The sequence below is a fragment of the Chiloscyllium punctatum genome, chromosome 26 (assembly GCF_047496795.1).
Source record: "Chiloscyllium punctatum isolate Juve2018m chromosome 26, sChiPun1.3, whole genome shotgun sequence".
NCBI lineage: Eukaryota > Metazoa > Chordata > Chondrichthyes > Orectolobiformes > Hemiscylliidae > Chiloscyllium > Chiloscyllium punctatum.
This window is the reverse complement of record NC_092764.1, coordinates 29,267,933-29,293,062: the sequence shown is the minus strand read 5'-3', so window position 1 is coordinate 29,293,062 and position 25,130 is coordinate 29,267,933. Positions and strand designations below refer to the sequence as shown.

Here is a 25,130-nt window from a genome sequence, read left to right as displayed (position 1 = left end):
GAAACAAAGAGTAGTGATAAATGGCTCCATTTCAGAATGGCAGGCAGTGACCAGTGGGGTACCGCAGGAATCAGTGCTGGGACCACAGCTTTTTACAATATATGTTAATGATATAGAAGATGGTATTAGTACTAACATTAGCACATTTGCTGATGTTACAAAGCTGGGTGGCAGGGTGAAATGTGATGAGGATGGTAGGAGGTTACAGCGTGACCTGGACAAGTTAAGTGAGTGGTCAGATGCATGGCAGATGCAGTTTAATGTGGATAAATGTATGGTTATCCACTTTGGTGGCAAGAACAGGAAGGCAGATTACTACCTAAATGGAATCAATTTAGGTAAAGGGGCAGTATAGAGAGATCTGGGTGTTCTTGTACACCCGTCAATGAAGGTAAGCATGCAGGTGCAGCAGGTAGTGAAGAAGGCTAAGAGCATGCTGGCCTTCATAACAAGAGGGATTGAGTATAGAAGCAAAGAGGTTCTTCTGCAGCTGTACAGGGCCCCGGTGAGACCACACCTGGAGTACTGTGTGCAGTTCTGGTCTCCAAATTTGAGGAAAGACATTCTGGCTATTGAGGGAGTGCAGCGTAGGTTCACGAGGTCAATTCCTGGAATGGCGGGATTACCTTACACTGAAAGACTGGAGCGACTGGACTTGTATACCCTTGAGTTTAGAAAACTGAGAGGGGATATGATTGAAACATATAAGATTATTAAAGGATTGGACACTCTGGAGGCAGGAAACCTGTTTATGCTGATGGGTGAGTGCCGAACCAGAGGACACAGCTTAAAAATACGGGGTAGACTATTTAGGACAGAGATGAGGAGAAACTTCTTTACCTAGAGAGTGGTGGCTGTGTGGAATGCTCTGCCCCCGAGGCCCAGTGGAGGCTCAGTCTCTGGATTCATTTAAGAAAGAGTTGGATAGAGCTCTCAAGGATAGTGGAATCAAGGGTTATGAAGATAAGGCAGGAACAGGATACTGATTAAGGATGATCAGCCATGATCATATTGAATGGTGGTGCAGGCTCGAAGGCAGAATGGCCTACTCCTGCACCTATTGTCTATTGTTTAGAGGGATATAGGGCAAATGCAGGCGAGTGTGATTAGTTTACTTTGGGAAACTTGTTTGGCATGGACGAGTTGGACGGAAAGGTCTGTGTCCATGCTGTGCAAGTATGACTCTTAAATGCTGGTGCACCTAATGCTGTACGCATCCCATGAATTTTTTTTTAGAAATACAGCATCCTTGGCTTTATTAATAGAGTACCAAAGCAAGGAGCTAATTTCGAAATTGTGTAAGATGCTGGAATATTGTGTAGAATTCTGGGTACCACATTATAGGAAGTATTTGAACACAGAGTCCAGAAGCAATTTACAAGAATGCACAGGGGTATGAAACTTCAATTATGAGGCTGGAATAAAGAAGTTGGGACTATCTAGGCTAAGAGGAGACCTGATTGAGGTTTTCAAAATCATGAGCAGGCTGGATAGAGTAGGTGGAAAGACATTGTTCCCACTTGTAAAACAAACAATACTGAGACAGCATTGATTTCAAATGATTTGCAGAAGAAGCAAAGATGATATGAGAACAAATGTTTCTACTCAGTGAGTAGAAAGAGTATGGAAATACACTGCCTGGAAGTGTGGTAGAGGCATTCAAGATGGTGTGAATGAATATTTAGAGAAAAATGATGTGCAAACATATGGGGAGAAAGCAGGGAATTAGCATTTGGTAATGATGCTCATTTGAAGTCCCAGTGCAGATGCGATGACTGCCTTCTGTGCCATAACACTTATGTGATTATTGATGTATTTCTTTTTGTTAAGGCTCCAGATGGAATCCGAAAGTGCATTGTGGCTACAAACATTGCGGAGACATCACTGACTGTGGATGGGATCATGTTTGTTGTTGATTCGGGCTACTGCAAACTGAAAGTAAGAACATGTTCATCTGGCATACATTGCAGTATAAAAGTTCCATTAAGTTTAAAGGAGTCCAAAAATATTTCAACAGTAAAGAATAATTTGTTCATGAAATTACATTCATGAAAAATGTTATCCAAAACAATAAACCCTACTAAACTTTTAATAATTGCTACAAGTTTGATTTAGTGTGATGTATGATTTTCCCTTGAATCTCAAAAAGGTTACAGACCTAGTCCCTGGTGATTTGGTGTTGCTTAGAGTATGTCTGTTGGAGTGCTGCTTGAAATATAGGATTTATTCTGTTTCAGAAACTGAGGATAAGAGTTTTGATCCTTAAGGTAAGCTCCATTAGTGGTCAGATTATGTGCAGGAAATGTTAGGTGGAGCATACTCATCTCTATAAAGGTCAGGCATAAATTGGAAACTCCAATCTCCAGGCACGTATGCAGAAAATAGTAAATGCTCATGAAAATTCATTTGCAGTAAAGAAATAGCATTTCTTTCTTGGCTAAGGCATGATATATAGTGAGGAACGAAGATGACTTTTTGATGAATACTGGTTGTTTGTGCTAAACTTCTGCACAATTGTTTTAAACAGGATATCACTTTGATAGACAGGAATACATCCTCTTAGGGCCCTGGAAGTACAGTGATATTGTCCCTACCTCTGTACCAGGAGACCCACGTTTAAATTCCACTTATTCTAGACATGTGTAACAACATCTGTGAGCAGCTTGATTAGAAAATATCTACACCATCTTTAATTTTAAGCCATTAACAGGTTAGAACAAGAAACAGTAAGACAAAGCAATAGTTTTCTTTGCTGTTATAAATACATATTGCCTGCCATATATTTTACACTGCTTCAGTCTTTCTTGACCCTTTTTAAACTTTTGAATAGGTTTTTAACCCTAGAATGGGTATGGATGCTCTTCAGATTTATCCAATCAGCCAGGCTAATGCCAATCAACGTGCAGGTCGAGCTGGAAGAACAGGTCCAGGCCAATGTTTTAGGTAAGAGCAAGTAATTTTCCATAATTTCTGTTCAGTGCATGCCCAACCTTTCCTTGAAAGATGTCCAGTGACTACTCATGAAATGTGCTCACTTGTGAATGCTGAATTATGCCCACTTATAATTGTATAGCCTGTTTACATCTACACATGAATAAAGAGCCTTAGATAGGTTACCAGAATCTGTGGTTCTTCTGTAGGTAGAAATCAGAGTTGAAAAAAATTTACTAAGGTAGGACAATAAAGCTTTTCAAATGCTGCTTCAAATTTAAGGTTTTGATTTTGGTTAGAATGAAACTACAATTAAAACTAACAACTTAGTTCAAATTACAATAAAAAAGCATAAACTAGAAAGGATGGAAGACTGCACAGAAAGGTTTCATTTGCATTTCGTCCACCCAAATGAACATTTTGTTACTGCCACTTGGTTTGCTCTCTTAAATCTGACTTTTCTGACCTATTTAATAATGAAGGTTAAATAAAAGTATGTTTTCTGATCTTCTAGGGGACAGAAGAATTTTGTAATCGGCAATTTGCACTGCAGGCATTACAGAAATAGAAAGCAAAATTTTTACATTCACTTAAAACTTTCAGTTTTAATATAAGCCAAAAACTAAATGGACTGAAAACAAAATTTTATGTGGATTAATTTATTTTTGTGAGCGGTATTAAAATTGCCCAAGACAAACCGTGAGGTCATGCAAATATAAATTACAAAAACTATGTGTAAAAAACATTTCAGTGTATAAATGAAAGAGATGTGCGATCGCTTTCCTCAATTTAGTAGATATATTTTATTAAATTGTGCAGGCTGTACACGCAGAGTGCATATAAAAATGAGATGCTGACCACCACTGTTCCTGAGATTCAGCGGACAAACTTGGCTAATGTGGTACTGCTGCTTAAATCGCTGGGTGTACAAGATCTACTCCAATTCCACTTTATGGACCCGCCACCTGAAGATAATATGCTGAATTCTATGTACCAACTCTGGATCCTGGGTGCCCTTGACAATACAGGTAATTGGGGGCAGGTATTTGGAAGTTTTTCTTTCTGAGCCTAAGCTTTTGGATACAGGGATGAAATATTGGAATTATGATTGGCTTTTGGAAAAGAACTATTGTCAGTCAAATTATTTCAAAAATATTCAACAAGATACAAGGTAAGGGATAATGAAATAACATCATATCTTGTAATCTGCAGCTCACTTTCATCTAGTATGTAACTGAATTTTGAATACCCTTGTAAATCTTGCCTGATACAATGTACTAAATGGTTGGAGTCCTAAGCCAGTATGAGTCTTGTTGTTGTACATTGAGTTGGCTGGGCAGTTAAAAACCTCAAACTTGAGATCAATTGCTTCCATTACTATGGCAAAGACCTATGCAAAGATCCAAATAAGGTAACTGCAAATGAGCTGAATAGGGGATAATCTGCAAACATCTGTTCTGGTTTAATGGTCACTGAGTTTTGGGTTCAGCAATTAAAGCCTTCATTATACAAGCAAATGCTGAGAAACACACTTGGTAAAAATTCACCAAGGTCTCTCCTTGATACGGAGTCAGCATGACAATTTATCATCTTTATTCTCTCATTTCAGGAAATGTTTTTATAATTCATTTGTTATTGACAGTCCCAGCACTGGCATCATATGCTTATTAATAAACAGAGCTATGCATGTCCCTTTCATGTTCTCATAAACTCTGGGATATTAGCAATCACTATGAACCTACCTATTCCATAAACTCTGGGACCTAATTCAAGCTGTGAATTAAGATTTACTAGAATTCCCATAAAATTTGTTGTAAGTCCCATAGTCCTGACAATATTGGTTACATTTCTCATCATTAGCAAATTTTGAAAAGATTTGTAGCTCTGGTTGAGGTTCTGGATGTAGGTTTGCTCACTGAGCTAGAAAGTTCTTTTTCAGAAGTTTAGTCACCATACTCAGTAACGTCTTCAGTGAGCCTCCGGATGAAGCACTGAATGTGTTTCCTGCTTTCTATTTATATGTTTGGGTTTCCTTGGAAAGCAAGAGACACCAGCAGTGCATTGTCCGGAGGCTCACTGAAGATGTTACCTAGTATGGTGACAAAATGTCTGAAAAAGAACCTTCCAGCTCAGTGAGCAAACTTACATCCAGATTTCTCCTCAGGGTCAGAAAAGGTGTTCATAGCTACATTTGTGTATTCTAAGGCTATTAGTGTGCATTTAAATATCAGTCTTAATCGGTTGTCTCGCTTCAGTCCCTCCTGTTGGCCCTGGCCACAAACGTCTGAACCAGGAGGCTACTCACCTGGATACTGTACCTGAAAGATGTCCAGAGATTAGATTAGATTAGATTAGATTAGATTAGATTAGATTACTTACAGTGTGGAAACAGGCCCTTCGGCCCAACAAGTCCACACCGTGCCCGCCAAAGCGTAACCCACCCATACCCCTACATCTACATCTACCCCTGACCTAACACTACGGGCAATTTAGCATGGCCAATTCACCTGACCTGCACATCTTTGGACTGTGGGAGGAAACCGGAGCACCCGGAGGAAACCCACGCAGACACGGGGAGAACGTGCAAACTCCACACAGTCAGTCGCCTGAGGCGGGAATTGAACCCGGATCTCCGGCGCTGCGAGGCAGCAGTGCTAACCACTGTGCCACCGTGCCGCCCATCTTTCTGGAATATCTAGCATCATGTCCCTAAGCTTTCACAGTTCAACCTAATGTCTGGCTGGAACCCACTGATGTCTATAGCCAGGCACCTTTAAGGATAGTGCCCATACCTTTGCTTATTCCTTGTTTGTTGGTCAGTTGTCTCTGCCTCCAGCCATTGGCTTCAGGAAGCAAATACAAAATGGTTAACAAGTGTATGATACTCACAAATCCTGCCACCACATGATGGTCTTTGTCATCTTCTGCTACAGCTTGTAGTAAATGAAAGGGTTTTGCCAATGTTGTTGCAAAGTCCAGGTGGTACTCTGGCAGGGGCATACCTCAGTGGAACATGTTGACATAGTCCCAGAAGTCACCTGTATTTCATGGAGTTTTGCCAATATATTTGATCAGTTCCCTACAATCAATCCAAACCTAGATTTCTGGCGTAAATCAGAAGATTGGGTTGAGGTATCCCAAATTTTATCTGAATGGTAGCATCTTTGCAATTTGTTTGGGTAGAATAAACCCATACGATATCCTTGAGTTGAGTGATTCACCAGTAGTTGCCTCTTTCCTGGTTCTAGAACATAGAACATAGAAAATAGAACAATACAGCACAGAACAGGCCCTTCAGCCCACGATGTTGTGCCGACCATTGATCCTCATGTATGCACCCTCAAATTTCTGTGACCATATGCATGTCCAGGAGTCTCTTAAATGTCCCCAATGACCCTGTCTCCACAACTGCTGCTGGCAATGCATTCCATGCTCTCACAACTCTCTGTGTAAAGAACCCGCCTCTGACATCCCCGCTATACTTTCCTCCAACCAGCTTAAAACTATGACCCCTCGTGTTAGTCATTTCTGCCCTGGGAAATAGTCTCTGGCTATCGACTCTATCTATGCCTCTCATTATCTTGTATACCTCAATTAGGTCCCCTCTTCTCCTCCTTTTCTCCAGTGAAAAAAATCCAAGCTCAGTCAACCTCTCCTCGTAAGATAAGCTCTCCAGTCCAGGCAGCATCCTGGCAAACATCCTCTGAACCCTCTCCAAAGCATCCACATCTTTCTTATAGTAGGGTGACCAGAACTGGATGCAGTATTCCAAGTGCGGTCTAACTAAAGTTTTATAGAGCTGCAACAAGATCTCACGATTCTTAAACTCAATACCCCTGTTAATGAAAGCCAAAACACCATATGCTTTCTTAACAACCCTGTCCACTTGGGTGGCCATTTTAAGGGATCTGTGTACCTGCACCCCGAGATCCCTCTGTTCCTCCACACTGCCAAGAATCCTATTCTTAATCCTGTACTCGGCTTTCTAATTCGACCTTCAAATTAAGCAAATTTGAAATTAATCAATTAGCATACCTGTGCATACGCCTGGGCATGGCTCTGAATGAAACTTCTCCAATGTTCAACTGTGTTAAGTCAAATAAGTCCCCAGCCAGCACATAGAGTTAACCCTTTTTTAATCGTGCATGTTTTGTCCCTCAGTCCACAAGTTACATATCCTTAGTGCTTCTCACTCAATTGTGAACTGTGATCATTTACAATCGAGATTTGCCATAAATTTAGAACCAAATTAGTGGAATTGACATGTACTTTTTTTGTTCTTATACATCCTTCCTCCTGAGCTTTATAATTCTTCGAGTCATCAGTCAGCTGATTAAATATGTGCTCTGCTTCACCTATTGATTTAGGATGATAACTGCAGTTGACTTTTAACTATTCAACTTGTAGGCCAGTCTTAATGTATTCAGAGTAACATCACCTTTGGGTTCCCTATCCTTATGATATTCTCCTTGGGAGGCAACATAACAGTGAGATGCTGTTGGCTTCTAATAACAACACATTAAAGCATTTTACACCAGTGCATCCTAACATGATAATATTAAGACACAATTCTGTATTGATTGTATTGTCCTTCAAATATGCTTTTCCATATGAAGGGATGTAAATTGGTCCATCCTGGTGAAATCTTTATCAGTCCTACATTATCCCTTATACCATTTGGGGCCTTTAGCAGCTACCTCCTTTTCTCATCTTTGAGTAGTGGCTTGAACTGCCCAGGATGCAGTCATGGTGCTCTTGCTGATGTACACAGTGGGCACCTGTCCTGTTGTGGTGCTACCAAGAGTATGTTATCCATCACTGCTATCCCTGACTGCTATTAATCTGGTGGTTTACCTGAAGCAAAACAATTACGAGCCTCTGATAACTCAGAGCTTCTGACCTTCCTGTTGTCAAAAACAGATGTGAGTTATACACGCTTGAGCTGAGACTGCTAGGAGTGATATCACTCCTTGTAGCATTTCTGGAAAATAAAGTTCTGTACTCAGCACTAAGAATTTCCTTTTATGATCTATCTTTACAGAATATAGCCACTTTGGGTTGACAGAGCTGTTGGTTTTGATTTTTAGTTGATATTTCCAAATAAATAGACATTAATAACTTGTGAAGCCACTACCATGTCATAAAAGGGCCCCTTTACCTTACTCTCAATGTAATTAAAAGTGGGAGCTTCTGAGATAGTGACAACTGAACACCTTAATTCTTGATTTCTGTGTGGACAGTCAACCTTTGCCCTAGGAATTGATTCCAGCAACATGCTTTACTTCCTTCTCAGGGAGTGTCTTATACTCCACAGCCTTTGCATCATATGATTTTAGACATGTCACTAATTACCATTCTATCTCATTCACAAGCTCTGGAGAAATCTTACAGTCCAATGAATTATAAACAATACACCTTTAAAAATGAAAATCAAACATTTATGATTTTGTTTGTTCTTTATCTTGGGTGATTTGCTAAGTCGAGCTGCGTCTTTTGTATCTCAGAATCATCTGATTGCTTACAACAGAGGGATTCAACCACTGGCATGAAATCTTAACCAGCTAATGGAAAGAATTACACCTTTTTGTTTTGTTACACCTTTCAGAAGAGAATCTGCATGCATTTGTGATATGTAATGGATTTTATTAATGAAAATTTTACAGAGCTACAAGGAGCAAGACTGTATTTCAAACTTTAAATTCACTTTTATGTCTCTACTTGTGGCTTGGTGGGAATGGAAAGAATAATTGTTTTTAATAGAATCACTACTGTGCAAATAAGAGGCCTTTTGGCCCATCGAGTCTGCACCGACTCTTGAAAGACTGTCCCACCCAGAACTAACCCCCACTCAATACCTGTGACACTGCATTTACTATGGCTAATCCACCTAGCCTACACATCCATGGACACGGTGGCAATTTAGCATGGCCAATTCACCTAACCTACACATCTTTGGACTGTGAAAGGAAACCAGGGCACCCATAGCTGGAGTGTTGTCTGCTGAAAGAAGAGCTTATCTCCTTGCAGCTCGATAGTTAGCAGTATCTGTTACCTGCCCAATTAGCCCTAATTCCGGAATTCTCTAAATGCTATCTTGAGTTCTCTAAATGCTATGTTAAATTCTCTAAACTCCAGCAAAGCTTGTCCCATTTCTCAACATAATAAATTTCCCATTCTACATCTTAGTCTTCCAGGGAAAGAGTCAGCTACTTGCTGTACTTGTGTCCTTTGTCTTTACTCTTGATTTGTGATTGCAATATTTAATTTTCTTCTGGATTTTAACCTCTGCTAGTCTGAACTCCTAATTTTAAGATGGCATGCGCATAATATTGCAATTGCCTTTTCATCCTTGACTTAAGGTTACTTATTCTGCTATTCATTATACTTGTCTGAAGCCAATGACAGAGCCCATCTTCCTTATACATTTGATTTTAAGTCTTCTTATTTTAATCTATTATGAATTTAGTGTATCTGGAATTCATTGCCTAAAAATGTTGTAGAGGCAAGAACCCTCAAGACATTTTAATAGTATTTGGATGAGTACTTGAAACCCCTTGGCACAGAAGGTTACAGACTAGGTGCTGGAACATGGTATTAGAATAGATGGACGTTTGATAACCAGCATGGATATAATAGGCTGAGGGGCCTCTGTCGGTGCTGCAAAAACTGTATAATGAATGAACCTTTGAGTTCCCAGGTGAAGTGTCTGTCTGTTTTGGTGATGTTATGCTTCTCACCTGATGGTTCACTGTCTGGCTAGGAAACAGACTTCCCTGCTTTATCTCACTGGGCTAGGAAATATCCCCCTGATTTTATGGTACAACTTACTTTGCAACAAAACTGTCTTCCCCATTTTAGTCCTTTCCAGGGTAAGAGTCAGCCACTTGCTGTACGCGTGTCCTTTGTCTTTATTTTCGAGTTGTGATTGCAATATTTAATTTTCTTCTGGATTTTAACCTCTGCTAGTCTGAACTCAGTTTTAAGATGGCATGCACATAATTTTGCAATTTCCTTTTCATCCTTGACAGGGTTACTTATTCCGCTATTCATTATGCTTGTCTGAAGCCAGTGACAGAGCTCAGTATTCCTTATACATTTGATTTTGAGTTACTTTGCTACAAAACCGTCTTCCCCATTTTAGTCCTCAGCTACCCATTCATCAATATGCTTCATTTTGATCTAGAATTACACTTTTATCTTTTTTATTCAACGAACTGAATAGCAGTTGTGGATCCACAAAATCTCTAGTCATTACACCCACAGACCAATTCTCTGATCCTCAACTTGGCTTATTAGTCAGTGTTCAAAATGGTCAGCCAACAGATGGTAAAATAAATGCACTCAACTTTGATGTTAGAGTCAATCCAGTGTCACTAGCTGACATTATGAAAACACTGGTTGCAGTGTCAAATTGCTACAGGGACTTAGCAGCCATTTTGAGTCTTGGACACTGCCATCACAGATTTTGTTTTACAAGCAAATGTTGAAAGATACGCTTGCTAAAAATTCACCAAGGTCTCCCTTGATACAAAGTCAGCATAATTTGAGGCCTTAATTTGATTTTGTTAGGTCTTGGGTCAAATACCCTTATTGATAACCAAGGCAATGCATGCTGTGCATTTAAATTTTGATCTTAATCAATTATCTCACTTCTCAACCATTGGATCTCATTGATGGTTTTTTTCAAACTTTGCCACCACTGGGGCAAAATACACACGGTGTTCCAAAATATCCTTAAAATGTTGATGAGTGGCTGTTTATTTGCTATAGTCCTGTGGTAATGGAGTTGCGAAAATTGTCGGATTGAGAATTATAGAATTTTATCCAAAATATATTGAAGGAAAGGCAGGAGATCTCTCTCTCTCGTGGTGCAGTGGTAGTGACCCTCCCACTGCGCTAGAAGGCCTGGGTTCAAGACCCATCCACTCCAGAAATGTATAATAACGTCTCTGGATAGGTTGATTAAGGGAAAAAAAATCTATGTCCAGAATAGTGAATAATTTGTAGAGTGGATCTTCTGATGTTGTGATATACATATGATCTAGCTTTTCATATTGATAAAAGCTGGAATATGCTGTTGAAATAAGTTTAGCAAGTTACTGAATTGCTTTCTGCAGCTACTGAAACAGTTACAGAAGTAGGACACTAAGTGGCTAGAAACACAAATTAAGGATGTCAAGCTTCTTGAAGGCCAGTGCAGCTGCAGCTATCCAGTTGAATGGTGAGCAATCCAATGCACTCCTGATAAATGTTGTAGATTTAAGGACAGGAGATAAAAACCCCTTATTATGTTATGGTATGCTTCTGACCTATTGGGTGATGCTTGATGTATTCTAACTGAAACTGATGAACTAAATAAAAAGAAGCTCAAAACTGCATCTGTTCCTGCTCAGTGGTACAGATGTTTACATGCTAACAATGAATGCTATCACATTGTCCAGTCAAACTTCGTTTTCAATATTTTGACAATTAGAAAGGTAAATGTATTAACTGACAAAATTGTATAATCAGTCGTTTGATCTGGTCAATTTATTTTAGACCAGAATGAATAAATGAAACTTAAATTTTATTTAATAATAATTCAAATACTTTATGCTATTTTTGTTGTCTGTGTAGGCAGTCTGACGCCAACTGGAAGGTTGATGGTAGAATTCCCACTAGATCCTGCTCTATCAAAGATGTTGATAGTATCATGTGACATGAGTTGCAGTGCTGATGTCCTTATCATTGTCTCAATGCTTTCAGTGCCTGCCATTTTCTATCGACCAAAGGTATGTGCGGAGCTTATTTACTGAGATATTTTGTTCCAGTGATGAACAGTGATGATGGAAATTGCAAGCGTCACCAGAATGATCTGCAACAATCTAGTATTAAGTTGTGATTTTTTGTTAGATTAAAATTATTGTTTATTCTCTCCGTCTTCCTGTAGAAAAGATGCATAGCTTCCATGTAATAAGTCATTCACAATGTTACAGTACCAACCAGGAGTTCATGATATGGATGCAGTCTTTATATCATGATATGGCACAGTAGATTGTAGAATTCCTTAAAGTAAATCTTCAAGATTTTTGTTAAAACTGTGAGACTCAATAAAAAGCTGGGCATTTTCCTGCCTCAATAATTTATTCTATGGGTCATCTTAAGAAATAAAAATACAAGTAATACTTAGCCTTGAATAATTTTTAAAAAAGAATTATTGATTTTTGTTTTATTAGAATTTCAAATCCTTCCATCTCCATAATATTTGAATATTCTATATAACCCCAGTAAAATGCTGGTCCAGCTTGCAATACACACTACTCAATGGATTCTGATTTATCAGTTTCTCAGTTCTATTTCCATGCTAATATATTCCCTCCAATACCGTGGGGTCTTTACTTATTAAGCAGTAACATATGGTACTGTATCAAACACCTTAAATAATCTGCTGTTTCCCCTTCATCTATCTCGCTTCTGCCCCACCTCAAAGAATTCTAATAAACATGTTCAGCATGATTCTCCCTTCATGAAGCCTTTCTGATTCTGCTTGATCATTTTATGAATTTTTAAATGCTGTGCTATTAACATCCTTTATAGTAGACTCTAACATTTTCCCAATATTGGATGTCAAGCTAACTGGCCTATGGTTACCTGTTTTATGTCTCTATCCCTATTTAAATAAAAGATGTTATGTTGTCAAGTTTTCCAATCCACTGGGTCTTTTTCAGAATCTAAGGATTCTTGGAAGCTTACTACACTGTATCCATGATGTCTGCAGCTACTTTTAATTTCCTAGGATGCACCCATCTGGACCAGGGGATGTATCGTTCTTGAGCCTTTTTTTTCCTCTAGTATTGTATTTATTTTCCTCTCCTGCTTTTGCCCTTTAATTATTTTAATATTTTTGGATTGCTGCCAGTATCTTCTACTGTGTCCTCTGCCATATCCTGGGTTCCTAACTTGATCTCCAAGAGGCCCTTGTTAACATTTGCCTTTTTTCTTCCTGAATATTGTTTGCAAGTTTACCCTCCACATCTATCATCTCTCCTTTTTTGGTTGTCTTTTGTTGGTTTGTCAAAAACATTTCCATTCTCTGGCTTACCCCATTGTGTGTATTTTTTAATTTGATGCTATCCTTAATTTCCCCGGTTAACCATGATTGAATCTAAGAAGGAGATAAACCATTCTTCTCACTGGGATCTTCCTTTGCTGTGAATCACAACTTACTTCTGAAACACCTGCCATTGTTCCTCAGTTTGCTACTAAACTCCTTTTCCAATCTACGCCAAACATCTCTGCCCTCCCTCTTTTCTATTTACCCTTATTTATGTATAGCAGGTTTGTTTCCGACATGTGCTAAATTCAACTGTGTTATGGTCACTGTCACCTTTTACTCTGCCATCATTGATTAAATCTACCTCTTTGCACGTCACTTACAAACTAGGCTGAACCCTGGTTGAATCAACAATTTCTTTTATTTATTCATGGGATGAGGGCATCACTGGCTAGGCCATCATTTATTGCTGAACCCTAATAGCCCAGAGGCCAGTTAAAGGTCTACCACGTTGCTGTGGATTTGGAGTTACATGGAGGTCTGACTAGGTAAAGCTGGCAGTTTCCTTCCCCAAAGGACACTAGTGAACTTGATGGTTTTTTCTAACATTGACAGTGGATGCATAGTCACATTGAGACTGTCAATCCCAGAGTTTTATTGAATTCAAATTCCACTATCTGCTATGGCAGGATTTGTTCCAGAGTCCCCAGAATATTACCTAGGTCTCTGGATTAACAGTGCAGCGATAATACCAGTACTTCTACAGAGGAAACTCCAAATATATTATGAATTCCTCTTTATTCCTACCTTAGCCATTCTTGAATCTCCCAATCTACAAGAAGAATAAAGTCACCCATGATTGATGTGTGTCTTTTTTACATGCTGTCATCTCCTGATTTATTCTCTGTTCCACCGTATAGTTACTGTTAGGGGGCCTGGACACTTTGCCTACCAGTATCTTCTTCCCCTTATTTCTTACTGCTGCACATGTAGATTTACATCTTCTGATCCAAGATAATTTCTTAATCCATTATATACTAACAATGATACTCCAGCACCATATTCTCCCATCATTTCACAAAGTCACATGCCCCTGAATGTTTAGTTCCCACTTTTGATTTCCTTGTAACTGTGTCTCCACAATGACTATAAGGTCATACCCGCCAGTCTGTATTTGTGCTGTTAATTCAGTTGTTTTGTTCCAAATAGATGTATTTGAGTACAGGAGCAGCTAATTTAGCTTATTTACTATTTTCCCCCCATTTGACTCTATTTACCGCTGTTTTCTATGTCTGTACCCCACTACATCCCTCCTGTCCTTTTGGGTGTCACTAACCAAACAGCTGCCCTATAATGCTGTCAGAATCATAATTTGTAAACCTTCACTTCCCCTCTTTGAAGTCTTTTTCTTTTCTAATTAGTGTAAAGCCTTCTGTCAAGCCCTAGTTACTCACATCAGTAAGATCGTGGTCCCAGCATTGTTCAAGCGAAGCCTGACCCACCAGAACCAAAACCTCATTTGCCCACTCCCAACTTTTGAGAAATACATTCAAATTCCTTACTCTGTGTACCATCTGCCAATTTGAGCGTGGTCTAACTCAGGTAGTAGTCCACAGATTATTACAATTGAGGTTCAGCTTTATAATTTACCTTCTAGTTGTTCAAAATCTTTCACTACACCCTCTTTTCTAGTCCAATCAATGTTGGTACCAATATGGAAGACAATAAATGGATCCCTATCTTCCTACTCCAAGTTCTTTTCCAGCCCTGAGGAGATGTCCATACCCTGGCACTGAGCAAGTAACGATCTTTAAGAGTCCTGTTCATGGCTGCAGAGAATAATATCTCCTCTTCAAAGTATATTGTTCCCTATTACTATTAAATTCCTATTTCCTCCCTCATCTGAATTGCTTCCTGTACCAAGGAACCTTGCTCAGTTTGCTCCTCATCCCTGCAATCCCCACGGTGGCCTGCACTGCTTGCTAGACCCTCATAACTGTTGGACCATTCCAGGTGGCAAGGCTGCTGAATTGTAATCCCAAGTTCTCATAGCTGCTTCATCTATAGTCACACATTCCTGTACCAGATAATAGTACATTTGGAATTACTTAGTCTGAGTGGTGTGGCCACTGTCTGGAGATACGTATCCGGGTAAGTTTCCCCTTCTTTCAATGTGACACGATGTTTGCAGCCTGGTTTCTAGCTCCTCTGTTTGGATCCAATTTTCCAAAGTGCTAAGGCCTGCAACAAAAATATTGACATGATGGTGTGTTGAAGTGGCAGGCTACTGGAAGCTTGGGTCATTTTGCAGACAGAGCATTGGTATTCTGCAAAGCAGTCACCCAGTCAGTTTGAAGAACAGCATTTCATTTTTCTCTTGGGGACCCTGCAGTCTCGAGGACTAACATAGAGTTCAATAGCTTTAGAGCCTGATTCCAACCTACAATGATTTTAACCCACCCCACACCCGGTCCTGTTATAGCAGGTTGTTTGTTTCATTTTAACACTTACTGGAGATGTATTCGCTCTTGATCACATTGATATCCATAAGCTTCCACATGTTGCAGCAGCACCACATTACCCATCCTGTCACCATTCTCATTTGATTTAATTTATAAATTAATTATTGTAGATTTCATGCTCTCTACACTTCAGTAGCTTTCCTACACAAAAAAACCTTGTTTTTATATTTAGCCAGCTATTTTTAAGAAGAGCGAAACATTGGAAAGCTAAACACAAAACCGAAAACACAATAACAGAAATTGATGGAAGAGGTCAGCAAGCCTGGCAGCATGTGTGGAGGGAGATCAGAGTTAATGTTTCGGGTCCAGTGCTCCTCCTTTAAAATTGAAGAGCTTCCTTTTACTTTAAAGGCTAGAAGTGTTCACCATTTCTATTTACCGATCAGTTTTTTTTCCCTGCACTCAAATGGCTCTGTGGTTTGTGACATCACTCCACTGGTTTCACAGCAGGTCAGCCTCTAGATTCATGCTGTTTATCTTCTCCCACTCACTCCTCACTCCAAAGAGTTTACTTCTTGCAGTAAACCTTAGTAAAAACATTTGTTCCTTTTTGTACTGAATTCCCATTTCTAATCAAGTTTCCACTCACTCAGCCTTTGTCTCACTCCATGAAGAACACAGGACAGTAGAGCACAGGATCAGAGCCTTCAGCCCACCATGCCTGTGTTGACCGTGATGCTATTCTAAACTAATTCCATCTGCCTGAACATGTTCTGTATCCCTCTATTCCCTATCTGTTCATGTGTCTGTATAAATGCCTCTTAAACTTTGCCATGATATCTGCTTCTACCAGCTTCCCCGGTAGTTTATTCCAGGCATCTACTACCCTTTATGTAAAAAAAAACTTTCCTCGCACTTCTTGTTTTAAAAAAAATTCCTCGCACTTCTTGTTTAAAGGTTCCCCTCTCACCTCAAACCTGTGCCAATTGAATCTGTTCAGATCACTTTTAGCTGCAGTGATTAACACCCAATTTTAGACAAAGGAATTCAGATCCTATAGAGTCATAGTCATAGAGATGTACAGCATGGAAACAGACCCTTCGGTCCAAACCGTTGCCACAGTCAGGCAGCTACCTCCTTTAATTGGCTGTTTAACTACTTAGTGATCTGAAAGTCTGTTTTTAGCCTGTTCACAGCTCCAAAATGTTCAACTGCCTGGGAAGGTGATTGTTATCGATAACTGGTCAGTAGTCCACAAATCCATCTGCTGTTGCCAACCAAAGCTCCATTTGTACACAATTGTTTGACTCCAGTTTGCTATCACTACAGTAACCCACAACTGTGCAAAACAGCAATGAGTGTCAAATTATTTGTTTTCATGTAGCAATCTTTGCAATTCTTGGTTTTAAAACAGTTTTCATTTCAAAGAAACAAACAGAAAAATAAACAGAATTTCTTTATAAATTTTCGCACTAAAGTCTTCGGTGTAGACTTTTTTAAAAAAAATTGTTTCGTTTACAGGTGAAAATACTGGTTTTAAAAGGGAATGGTTGAATATAAAATTAATGAGTTAGCAGCCTAAGAGTCAATACTATTTTTAAAATTTCAGGGTCGAGAGGAAGAGAGTGATCAAATGAGGGAGAAGTTTGCAGTGCCAGAAAGTGATCATTTGACGTACCTTAATGTTTACCTGCAGTGGAAAAATAACAACTATTCCACTATTTGGGCGAATGAACATTTTATTCATGCCAAGGCAATGAGAAAGGTAATGTCGGTGTTAAGTCACTGCACAGTTAACATTTCCATTGGTATACTCATTAGTATTTGGTTATTTACGTAGTAAGATCTAATTTTTGCAAGTTATTAGGTATTATTATCTGTAGTGAGCAGAAATGTACAATGATCCAGGTGAGGCTGCATGAGCATGCTGTGCAAGGAGCTAAACTTTGTTTGAACTTTAGCAGGTCTGGCAGTATCTGTGAAGAGAAATCAGAGTTCACATTTCAGGTCGAGTGAACGTTCCTTAGAACTGAGGAAGGGTCACTGGAAAGAAACATTAACTCTGATTTCTCTTCATAGATGCTGCCAGACCTGCTGAGCTTTCCCGGCAACTTCTGTTTTTGTTTCTGATTTACAGCATCTACAGTTCTTTCAGTTTTTGTTTTAAACCTTCATGTCCTCACCCTCCCACATTAATAGAAGTGACCACTGCACAGTCCTTGTGGAAACAAAATTCTGACTTTACACTGAGGATACCCTCTACTATTTTGTGTGGCAGTGTCATTGAGTTAGGAGGGATAGATGGAGTACACATCTAGTAACCGAGAGTGGAGCATCCTTCTCATCCTACCATTAAGATTCAATGAAGGGTATGGACTCCTGAAAATGAAGCATCAATCTGATGAAACTATAACAGCTTTACTTAAATGCATGAGAAAGAGCAGAATAGCTGATGAAAGTCAAAGCTAAGGGATCCCAGAACCACAGGATGAAATCAAAGTTTTGTAGTTCTGCCTCATCTATTCATAAATAGTGGTGGACGATTGAAAGAACCAGTGGGGTGAAGAAACTCCAGGAAGTTGTTCAACCCTCAGCTATTGTTGAGAGCATAGCACACTGTTGCAAATTTTTTTATTCTTTTCTTTCGTACTTGTTTTCAGTCAGAAGCACTGAGCAGATAACCTATCTCCGCTTCCTTTTGAGGATCTCACCATTTTTAGAAGCCAATTTGATTCACTTAATGCAGTATCAGGACATGGCTGAGGTACTACAAAAGCTGTTGGCCTTGACAGCAGCCTGGCTGTAGGACTGAAGATTTGTGTTTCAGAACAAGCTGTACTTCCTCTGAGCTGTTCCAGTGCATCTAGAGTGTTAAGTTGACATGACAAATTGGGAAAAGATTCCTGATGAAGGGCTTATGCCCGAACCATTGATTCTCCTGCTCCTCGGATGCTGCCTGACCTGCTGTGCTTTTCCAGCACCACACTCTCGAGTCTGATCTCCAGCATCTGCAGTCCTCACTTTCTCCAAATTGGAGGTATATCTTCTCCATATAAAGCCAGACAAAAAAAATCCATCAGACTTCTTTGCCAGTCAACAAAGTGATAGAAGATCGCTTACTCAGCATTATCTTGCCCACTGATGTTACTCTGAGTTACCCATAAGCATTTGATTTCAGCCTTCATTATCACTTTGGTACAAAATGTGATCAGAAGTGCTGAATTTCAGAAATGAAAAGAAAATCACTACCCTTGATATCAGGCCCACATTTGATCAAGTGTGACAGAAGGAACTGTAGTAACATTTATATCAGTGGGAATCAGAGGGAAGACTTTCCATTGGCAGGAGTCATAGTTAGCACAGAAGGAAGGTGGTTCTATTTGTTCTGGGCCCATAATCTCAACCCTGGGATGTCACTGCAGCAGTTCCTCTGGGCAGTGCTCAAGACTAACCATTTTGCAGCTACTTAGTCAAGACGATTAATCTATTATCAGGTCAAAAGTTGTTGATGATGGTACAGTATTTTGCTCCATTCACAACTCTTAAAATCATAGAATCATACTTTACAGATCAGGTTCTTTGGCCCAGCGTGCCTGCCGAAAATACTCCACTACTTTCACTAGGCCCATTTCTCACAAGTAGGGTCAAAGCCGTGAATGATAAGACACTTGAAATGTTCATCCAAGTACATTTTGAAGGTTGTGATATTTCCCATCTCAACCACCCTTCCCAGTGCATTCTGGATCCCACCCACCTCTGGGTGGAAAAGCTTTTTGTCAAAGCTCTCTCCCCACTCCCTCCCACCCACCCACCTCTCTCTCCCCCCACCCCACTCCCCCCCCCCCCCACCCCGACAATGTCCTGTACAGGATAGAGGTGGAACCTTTCAAAAAGATGCAGTAAAAAGGTATGTGTGAGCACTGTTTAGAGACTTACCCTCCAAAAGGCAGTAGCAGTCTTGTTGACGTCTACTCTGGCTGTCCTGTAGAGGGGGCGGGCGAGGGCTCACATGCACTGTGCTGCTGTTAGTCCCCTGAATGGGCAGCAGACTTAATAGAAAACTCCGAGCCCCAGAGGAAATGCATTGAATCGATTAACCAAATAATCAATTATCCGAACGAAATAGCGTCCGCCCATCTCGTTTGGATAATCGAGGTTCCTCTGTATATCTGCTCGGCATTTCTGGCTGGCAGTAAATGCAAATGATTCAGTCTTGTCTTTTGCACTTCAGTGTTGGGCTGCACCTTTACTGAAGTTGGAAATGTTCATCCAGTTTTCTTCTTTTAGTTAATGTAAATGTCCATGAACATTCATGATTGGATGTGGCAAGAGCAGAGCTTTGATCTGATCCACTGATAATGAGATCGCTGAACTCCATCTTTTGGATGCTGCTCAAGAAAGCATTAAGGCTTGGGTTGATAGGCAGAAAATTATGTTTACGCTACGTTAAGTAGCAGGCAATAACGTTCCACAACAGTGGAGATTCTGACCACTCATCGTGACACTGAACAGCCTTGCCATTGCCAACCATCCTTACTACCAACATTCTAAGCCTAATCATTGGCCAGAACTTTAATATGGTTATGAAATGTGCTTTTTATTGTGAGTGACTTACAATGTCTTAAAGCTTTTCACTGTCAACAAGGCACAAGCCAGGAATGTGATGGAATATTATGCACATGCTTGGATGATTGTAGCTTTATAGAATAGCCTTTATTGTCACATGCATTCAAATGAGTGCAGTGAAAAGTTTATAATGCTGCCTTTCGCCACCATCTTAGGTACAGAGGACCTATGTATAGCCACCTTTAAGTATCATTACAGAGTGAAAAAAAATACTGTTGTTATAGAGTAAAAAAAAGATTAGCATGGGAACGGTTGTAAAAAGTCCAGAATGATAAAGTGACCATAAATACAGTACTTAAGTTCCAGTCCATACCCACTGGCTGCAGAGCATGAGGCCATGCTACCTTCATGTGCTGGACTTGCTCTGCTACTGCTGTGGGAATTGGCCCTCTCGCTCCGCTCCACGACGGGATTCAACCCATTCATTCTGCTGCAGGATGTGGCCTGCGCTTGCTCTGCCATGGGACTCTGCCTGTTCGCTCTGCTCTGCTGTGAGACTCAGTCTGCACTTGCTCTGCCATGGGACTCTAACCCTTCACTCTGGTCTGCCACAGGACTCTGTCCATACGCTCCAGTCTGCTGCGGGACTTGGCCCATACTTGTTCTGCTCCTCGACTCCAGTCTCTAGGTAGGGCAGAAAGTGGGGGTAGGGGAAGAAAAAAAAGCTGCAAAGAGGAGAATGAAAAGAAAGGAAAGGGACTGTGAAACAGTGGAGCTCCGACTGGAGCGTCCTACTCTGCTGCCTTCTTGCAATCACATACTTCAACCTCACTTGAGAGACTTACAGCAGCCCATCCATCACTGTTGCACTGTGCCTGTAGACAAGGCTATGAAAACACTTTCAAAATCTATTATCTCTAATGCCTAGAAGATCAAGCAGGCGCAAAGGAATAGCAGCTTATGCAGTTTCCTCTCCAAGCCATGTACCATCCTAACTTGGAAATCTATGGCCGTTTCTTCATCAATGGTTAAAAATTCTGGGATTGTTTGCCACATGGACTTCAATACTCTCAGAATACATCACTACCTCAAGAGCAATTAGGGATGGGTCTTAAATGTCGGCATTACCAGCGATAGCCATATCTCATGAATAATGATATCATCACAGCTGATGTTATTACTGAACAAATCAGATCCCAGACTGAAATTTAGCCTGATACATCATATTTTGTTTTTTTATAATGAGGTGGTCTCTCATTGAAACATAAGCGTGCAGTTTTGCAGATAAGGTTTTAATAATAAAACAGAAGATTGTTCCAAAAAATAAATGAAGATAAAATAAAATGAACCAAACTATTTACGTATAACTCATGATTAATCATTTCCAAAGACACACTAAAACTTTAATCCGATTAATCCCAAAAGTATCCTTTTAAAACATTCCTGCTAGAAAGAATTTCCTCCTATCTCACCATATGAGTATTAATTTTTAATGCTGGCTTTGAGTCTCCGTCTTGAGAATTGATAACCTCTTCTCAGTGGCTTCATATAACGGAGTCTAATTTTATCAACTTTAAATAGACCCGTCAGCATTTTGCCAAACATTTCTGGTCTGGAACTCCAACACGGCCCCCTGGACTAAACCTATTTTTAACAATTCTGAACTATTTTCTTCCTTTCTCAGGAGCAACTACTTTATACATCCAGCTTCAGCTGTGAGTCCTGCAGAACTCCCCAAACTGAAACTCAAAAAAAACTTTTTCTTTTAAGCTTGTGGATGTTTCCCTTTAATCAATCCCATACTGTCTAAACTGGAGCCTGTACAAATAATCTACCTTGTTTGCTTGTAAAATTTTCCTAATGTAAACAGAAACCTAAACTTGTCCAGGGAGTCTTCCTCTCTTGCTCCATGTGTTTTAAAAGAAATCTCCATGGCGACAGAAATACTTAAATATACAGCCTGTATACCACTCATTCAAAATTCAAAAATCCAAACTCAAAAATAAGTTATGTGAAAGTTGCGTACATTCCACCAAAATGTTGGCTATAATCACTGATTCATTCATATTATAGAATCATGGAAGTTTTTCATTACTGATCACTATTTTGCTCCATTGTTCAAAAGTTAATTATATAATGTATGAATCCTTGTAATTGAAGACATGTTGCCTTAGGAAACTACCTTGAATGCATTTGATTCATTTATTCCCTTGGCAACTTGTACAACCACTTTCTTCCCTATTTACATTCAGAACAAAATTTCCCACTGTTACTACTATTTTCTTCTTGAGTTGCACTTAGATGCACCCTAATCAGTAGGAAAACAAAATGTAGTCCTAAATATTTTGCATCCTTTCCTGTTCCCCAGCCCTAATGATCATGATTGAATTCATCTAAGCCAACTTTTTTTTTGAGAAGTGCCAAACCTTTCTTGATATTACTCCCCATTTTACAATTTATTTATTCTTCCTAAATATCCTAATTCGTGTGCATTTAGCTCTCAATCTTGACCAACTGGTCGCTAATTGTCATTACTTTGTAATAAAATGAATGGGAACAAATGAGGACAAGTAACTTTTGTGGACTGTCAAATTTCTGGCTGCAAACTATCAAAGAAGAGTCTGTAAACATATTGAAAAGGGGATTAGATGTGGAGTGCATTGAGGAGTGCAGTTGATCTAGTTGTCAATCTGCAGTCAAGCCAATAGATATAGCTACTAAATATTCATTCTTGAGGAATAGTATTTTGTATAACTGCAGGGGTGGACACAAAGGAATCCAGAGTCATACAAAAGAAATAATGAAATTTAGAATAATTGAGAATGGATTAACTTGCAATGGATTTATTGACACACCTGTCTTTTTGTCAAAGGTTCGAGAGGTTCGTTCCCAGTTAAAGGATATAATGATGCAACAACGTATGAATATTGTATCCTGTGGTACTGACTGGGATATCATCAGAAAATGCATCTGTGCAGCGTACTTTCACCAGGCTGCAAAACTCAAGGTAAGAAAATGATTTACCTATTGAAAATGGTACATAGTTTTAATTTTGTAGTTTTACAGATGACTCCCAATCTTCTTCCTTAATACTTCATTTTGTATATTGCAGTATCTCAAATTTTCAGCTTCATTGTCCTTAACTTTTACTGTCATAGCTCTTCAACTTAACCTGGTGTTTCCTCTAAGGATGAAGTAAGAAAATGACCAATAATGTTGTTGATGCATGAAGAGAGGGTTTTGAATTTTGTGGGATTATTGTGCATTTTGTTGTGGAATGTTACTATTGTGGAAAAACATGTGTATGCAGTCACTGTATTCCAAAAATAATATAATTTTAAAGTGCTTTGCAATGTTGGAAATTAAGGGATCATAGATAAACATTTTCATACTCCTAGGCTCTAAGGTTAATTGTCTCTCACTTCTATTTCATTCCAAAATGATGTGCTATGTTCAAGTAACCTTTTGTCCAATGTTGTACCTTGTTTGTTCGACTCTTACATCTGCTACCTGTATAATATTTAAATTCTGTTGCCACTGAACTAATTACGCCTGTTCTTGCAAATTTATATTGACTTCTGATTCCCCCACACCCCCACTTTAATCTACAGTTTCTCTATGACCTCACCTCTGTAGCCTATTCTAGTGCTAAAGTCTGAATTTCTCAACCCTGTAATTCTATGAAGATAGGAATTCTTTAAAATTTATATCCATTAGGTTGTAGCCTTTGGTTTGTTTTTAATTTGTAAGAATGATTGGTTCATTTTTTTTTAATGTTTGCAGGGTATAGGAGAGTATGTGAATGTCAGAACAGGCATGCCTTGCCATTTGCACCCGACGAGTTCACTTTTTGGCATGGGTTACACCCCAGATTATATTGTATACCATGAATTAGTGATGACTTCAAAGGTATGTTTTTGAACTGCAAACTGAGCTCTGATGCTAGTTCAGTTGTACAAAAAAATTAAAATACTGCAAACTTTGTTACATATGATTTACTGTAGGGTTTGGGGAAATTTTAAAGAAAATAATTATTTAGTTTACACTGGGTTGCTTTTGAGTGCAATTTTGTTAAGAACATGTATATCAGAAAGTAATTTCTTGTGTTTAACAATGCATTCTAATAGACTGAAGATTTGAAAAGATACACAAGATCTAATTGTAAATATGGATTTATATTAAAATATGACCTTGAAGGGAACTGGGACCTTTGAAGAAAAATAGATAAGATACTATAGACTCCAGCAATCTGAAGTAAACACAGAACATACTTGAAAAACTCAGAAGGGCAGCCTGCACAAGTGGTGGAAAAGTAGAGTTGATGTTTTTGTCAGAATTGGCACATTTGAGGAATTTTGACAATGTCTTGTGATTGTAGCCATATGTTGCATATCTAGTGATTTAGATAGGAAAGTCTTAAACTTTACACATAAATGTAGTTCATGCCATCCTGGTACTGCAGTGATAAATAGTTTATAGTTGGATCAGAATTTCACTTTTTTTTCCCCACCCCCAGACTATTCGCTTTTTATATTAGGCATATGATGTAAATAACTTAGTCCATTAAATTTCTGCTTTAAACAATTATCTGGTATTCTCTGTAGTTTAAAGTATCACGCAATGCCGTTTAGTCACCAATTTACTGACGTCCATTTTAGTTAATATAGTCTCAAATGAAAATAGTGGGACTCTATTTTTATAACTGCCATCTTTGCTGTTACAAAATGCTGCATGTTAAATCTTTAGGAGAGATGAACCCCAATTGTCAGACATATTTGTATTGCCTGGAAATAATTGGTTTGTGGTTATGCTGCAAGGTTAATTCAAATCTATTCTATAGGTATATCAGGAATAAAAGAATGACTAGAGTAAGATTAGAGCTTAAAAATGTGTTGCTGGAAAAGCACAGGTCAGGCAGCATCAAAGGAGCAGGTGAATCGACATTTCGGGCATAAGCCCTTCTTCAGGAATGAGGAGGATGTGCCAAGCAGACTAAGATAAAAGGTAGGGAGGAGGGACTTGGGGGAGGGGCGTTGTGAATACAATAGGTGGAAGGAGGTTAAGGTGAGGGTGATAGGCCGGAGAGGGGGTGGGGGCGGAGAGGTCGGGAAGAAGATTGCAGGTCAAGAAGGCGGTAC

General features: G+C 39.3%; 1 protein-coding gene across 3 annotated transcripts in view; it reads left to right on the top strand.

Annotated features, from left to right (window-relative positions):
* dhx38 (DEAH (Asp-Glu-Ala-His) box polypeptide 38) overlaps positions 1 to 25,130 on the top strand; it is a 133,655-nt gene that overhangs the window by 72,396 nt on the left and 36,129 nt on the right. For all 3 annotated transcript variants that reach the window (XM_072595991.1, XM_072595992.1, XM_072595990.1), the window contains exons 18-24: positions 1,831 to 1,938; positions 2,831 to 2,943; positions 3,751 to 3,959; positions 11,548 to 11,702; positions 17,036 to 17,191; positions 22,865 to 22,999; positions 23,776 to 23,901. In XM_072595991.1, the coding sequence (XP_072452092.1) occupies positions 1,831 to 1,938; positions 2,831 to 2,943; positions 3,751 to 3,959; positions 11,548 to 11,702; positions 17,036 to 17,191; positions 22,865 to 22,999; positions 23,776 to 23,901 (1,002 nt within the window). The remainder of the gene's footprint in view (positions 1 to 1,830; positions 1,939 to 2,830; positions 2,944 to 3,750; positions 3,960 to 11,547; positions 11,703 to 17,035; positions 17,192 to 22,864; positions 23,000 to 23,775; positions 23,902 to 25,130) is intronic.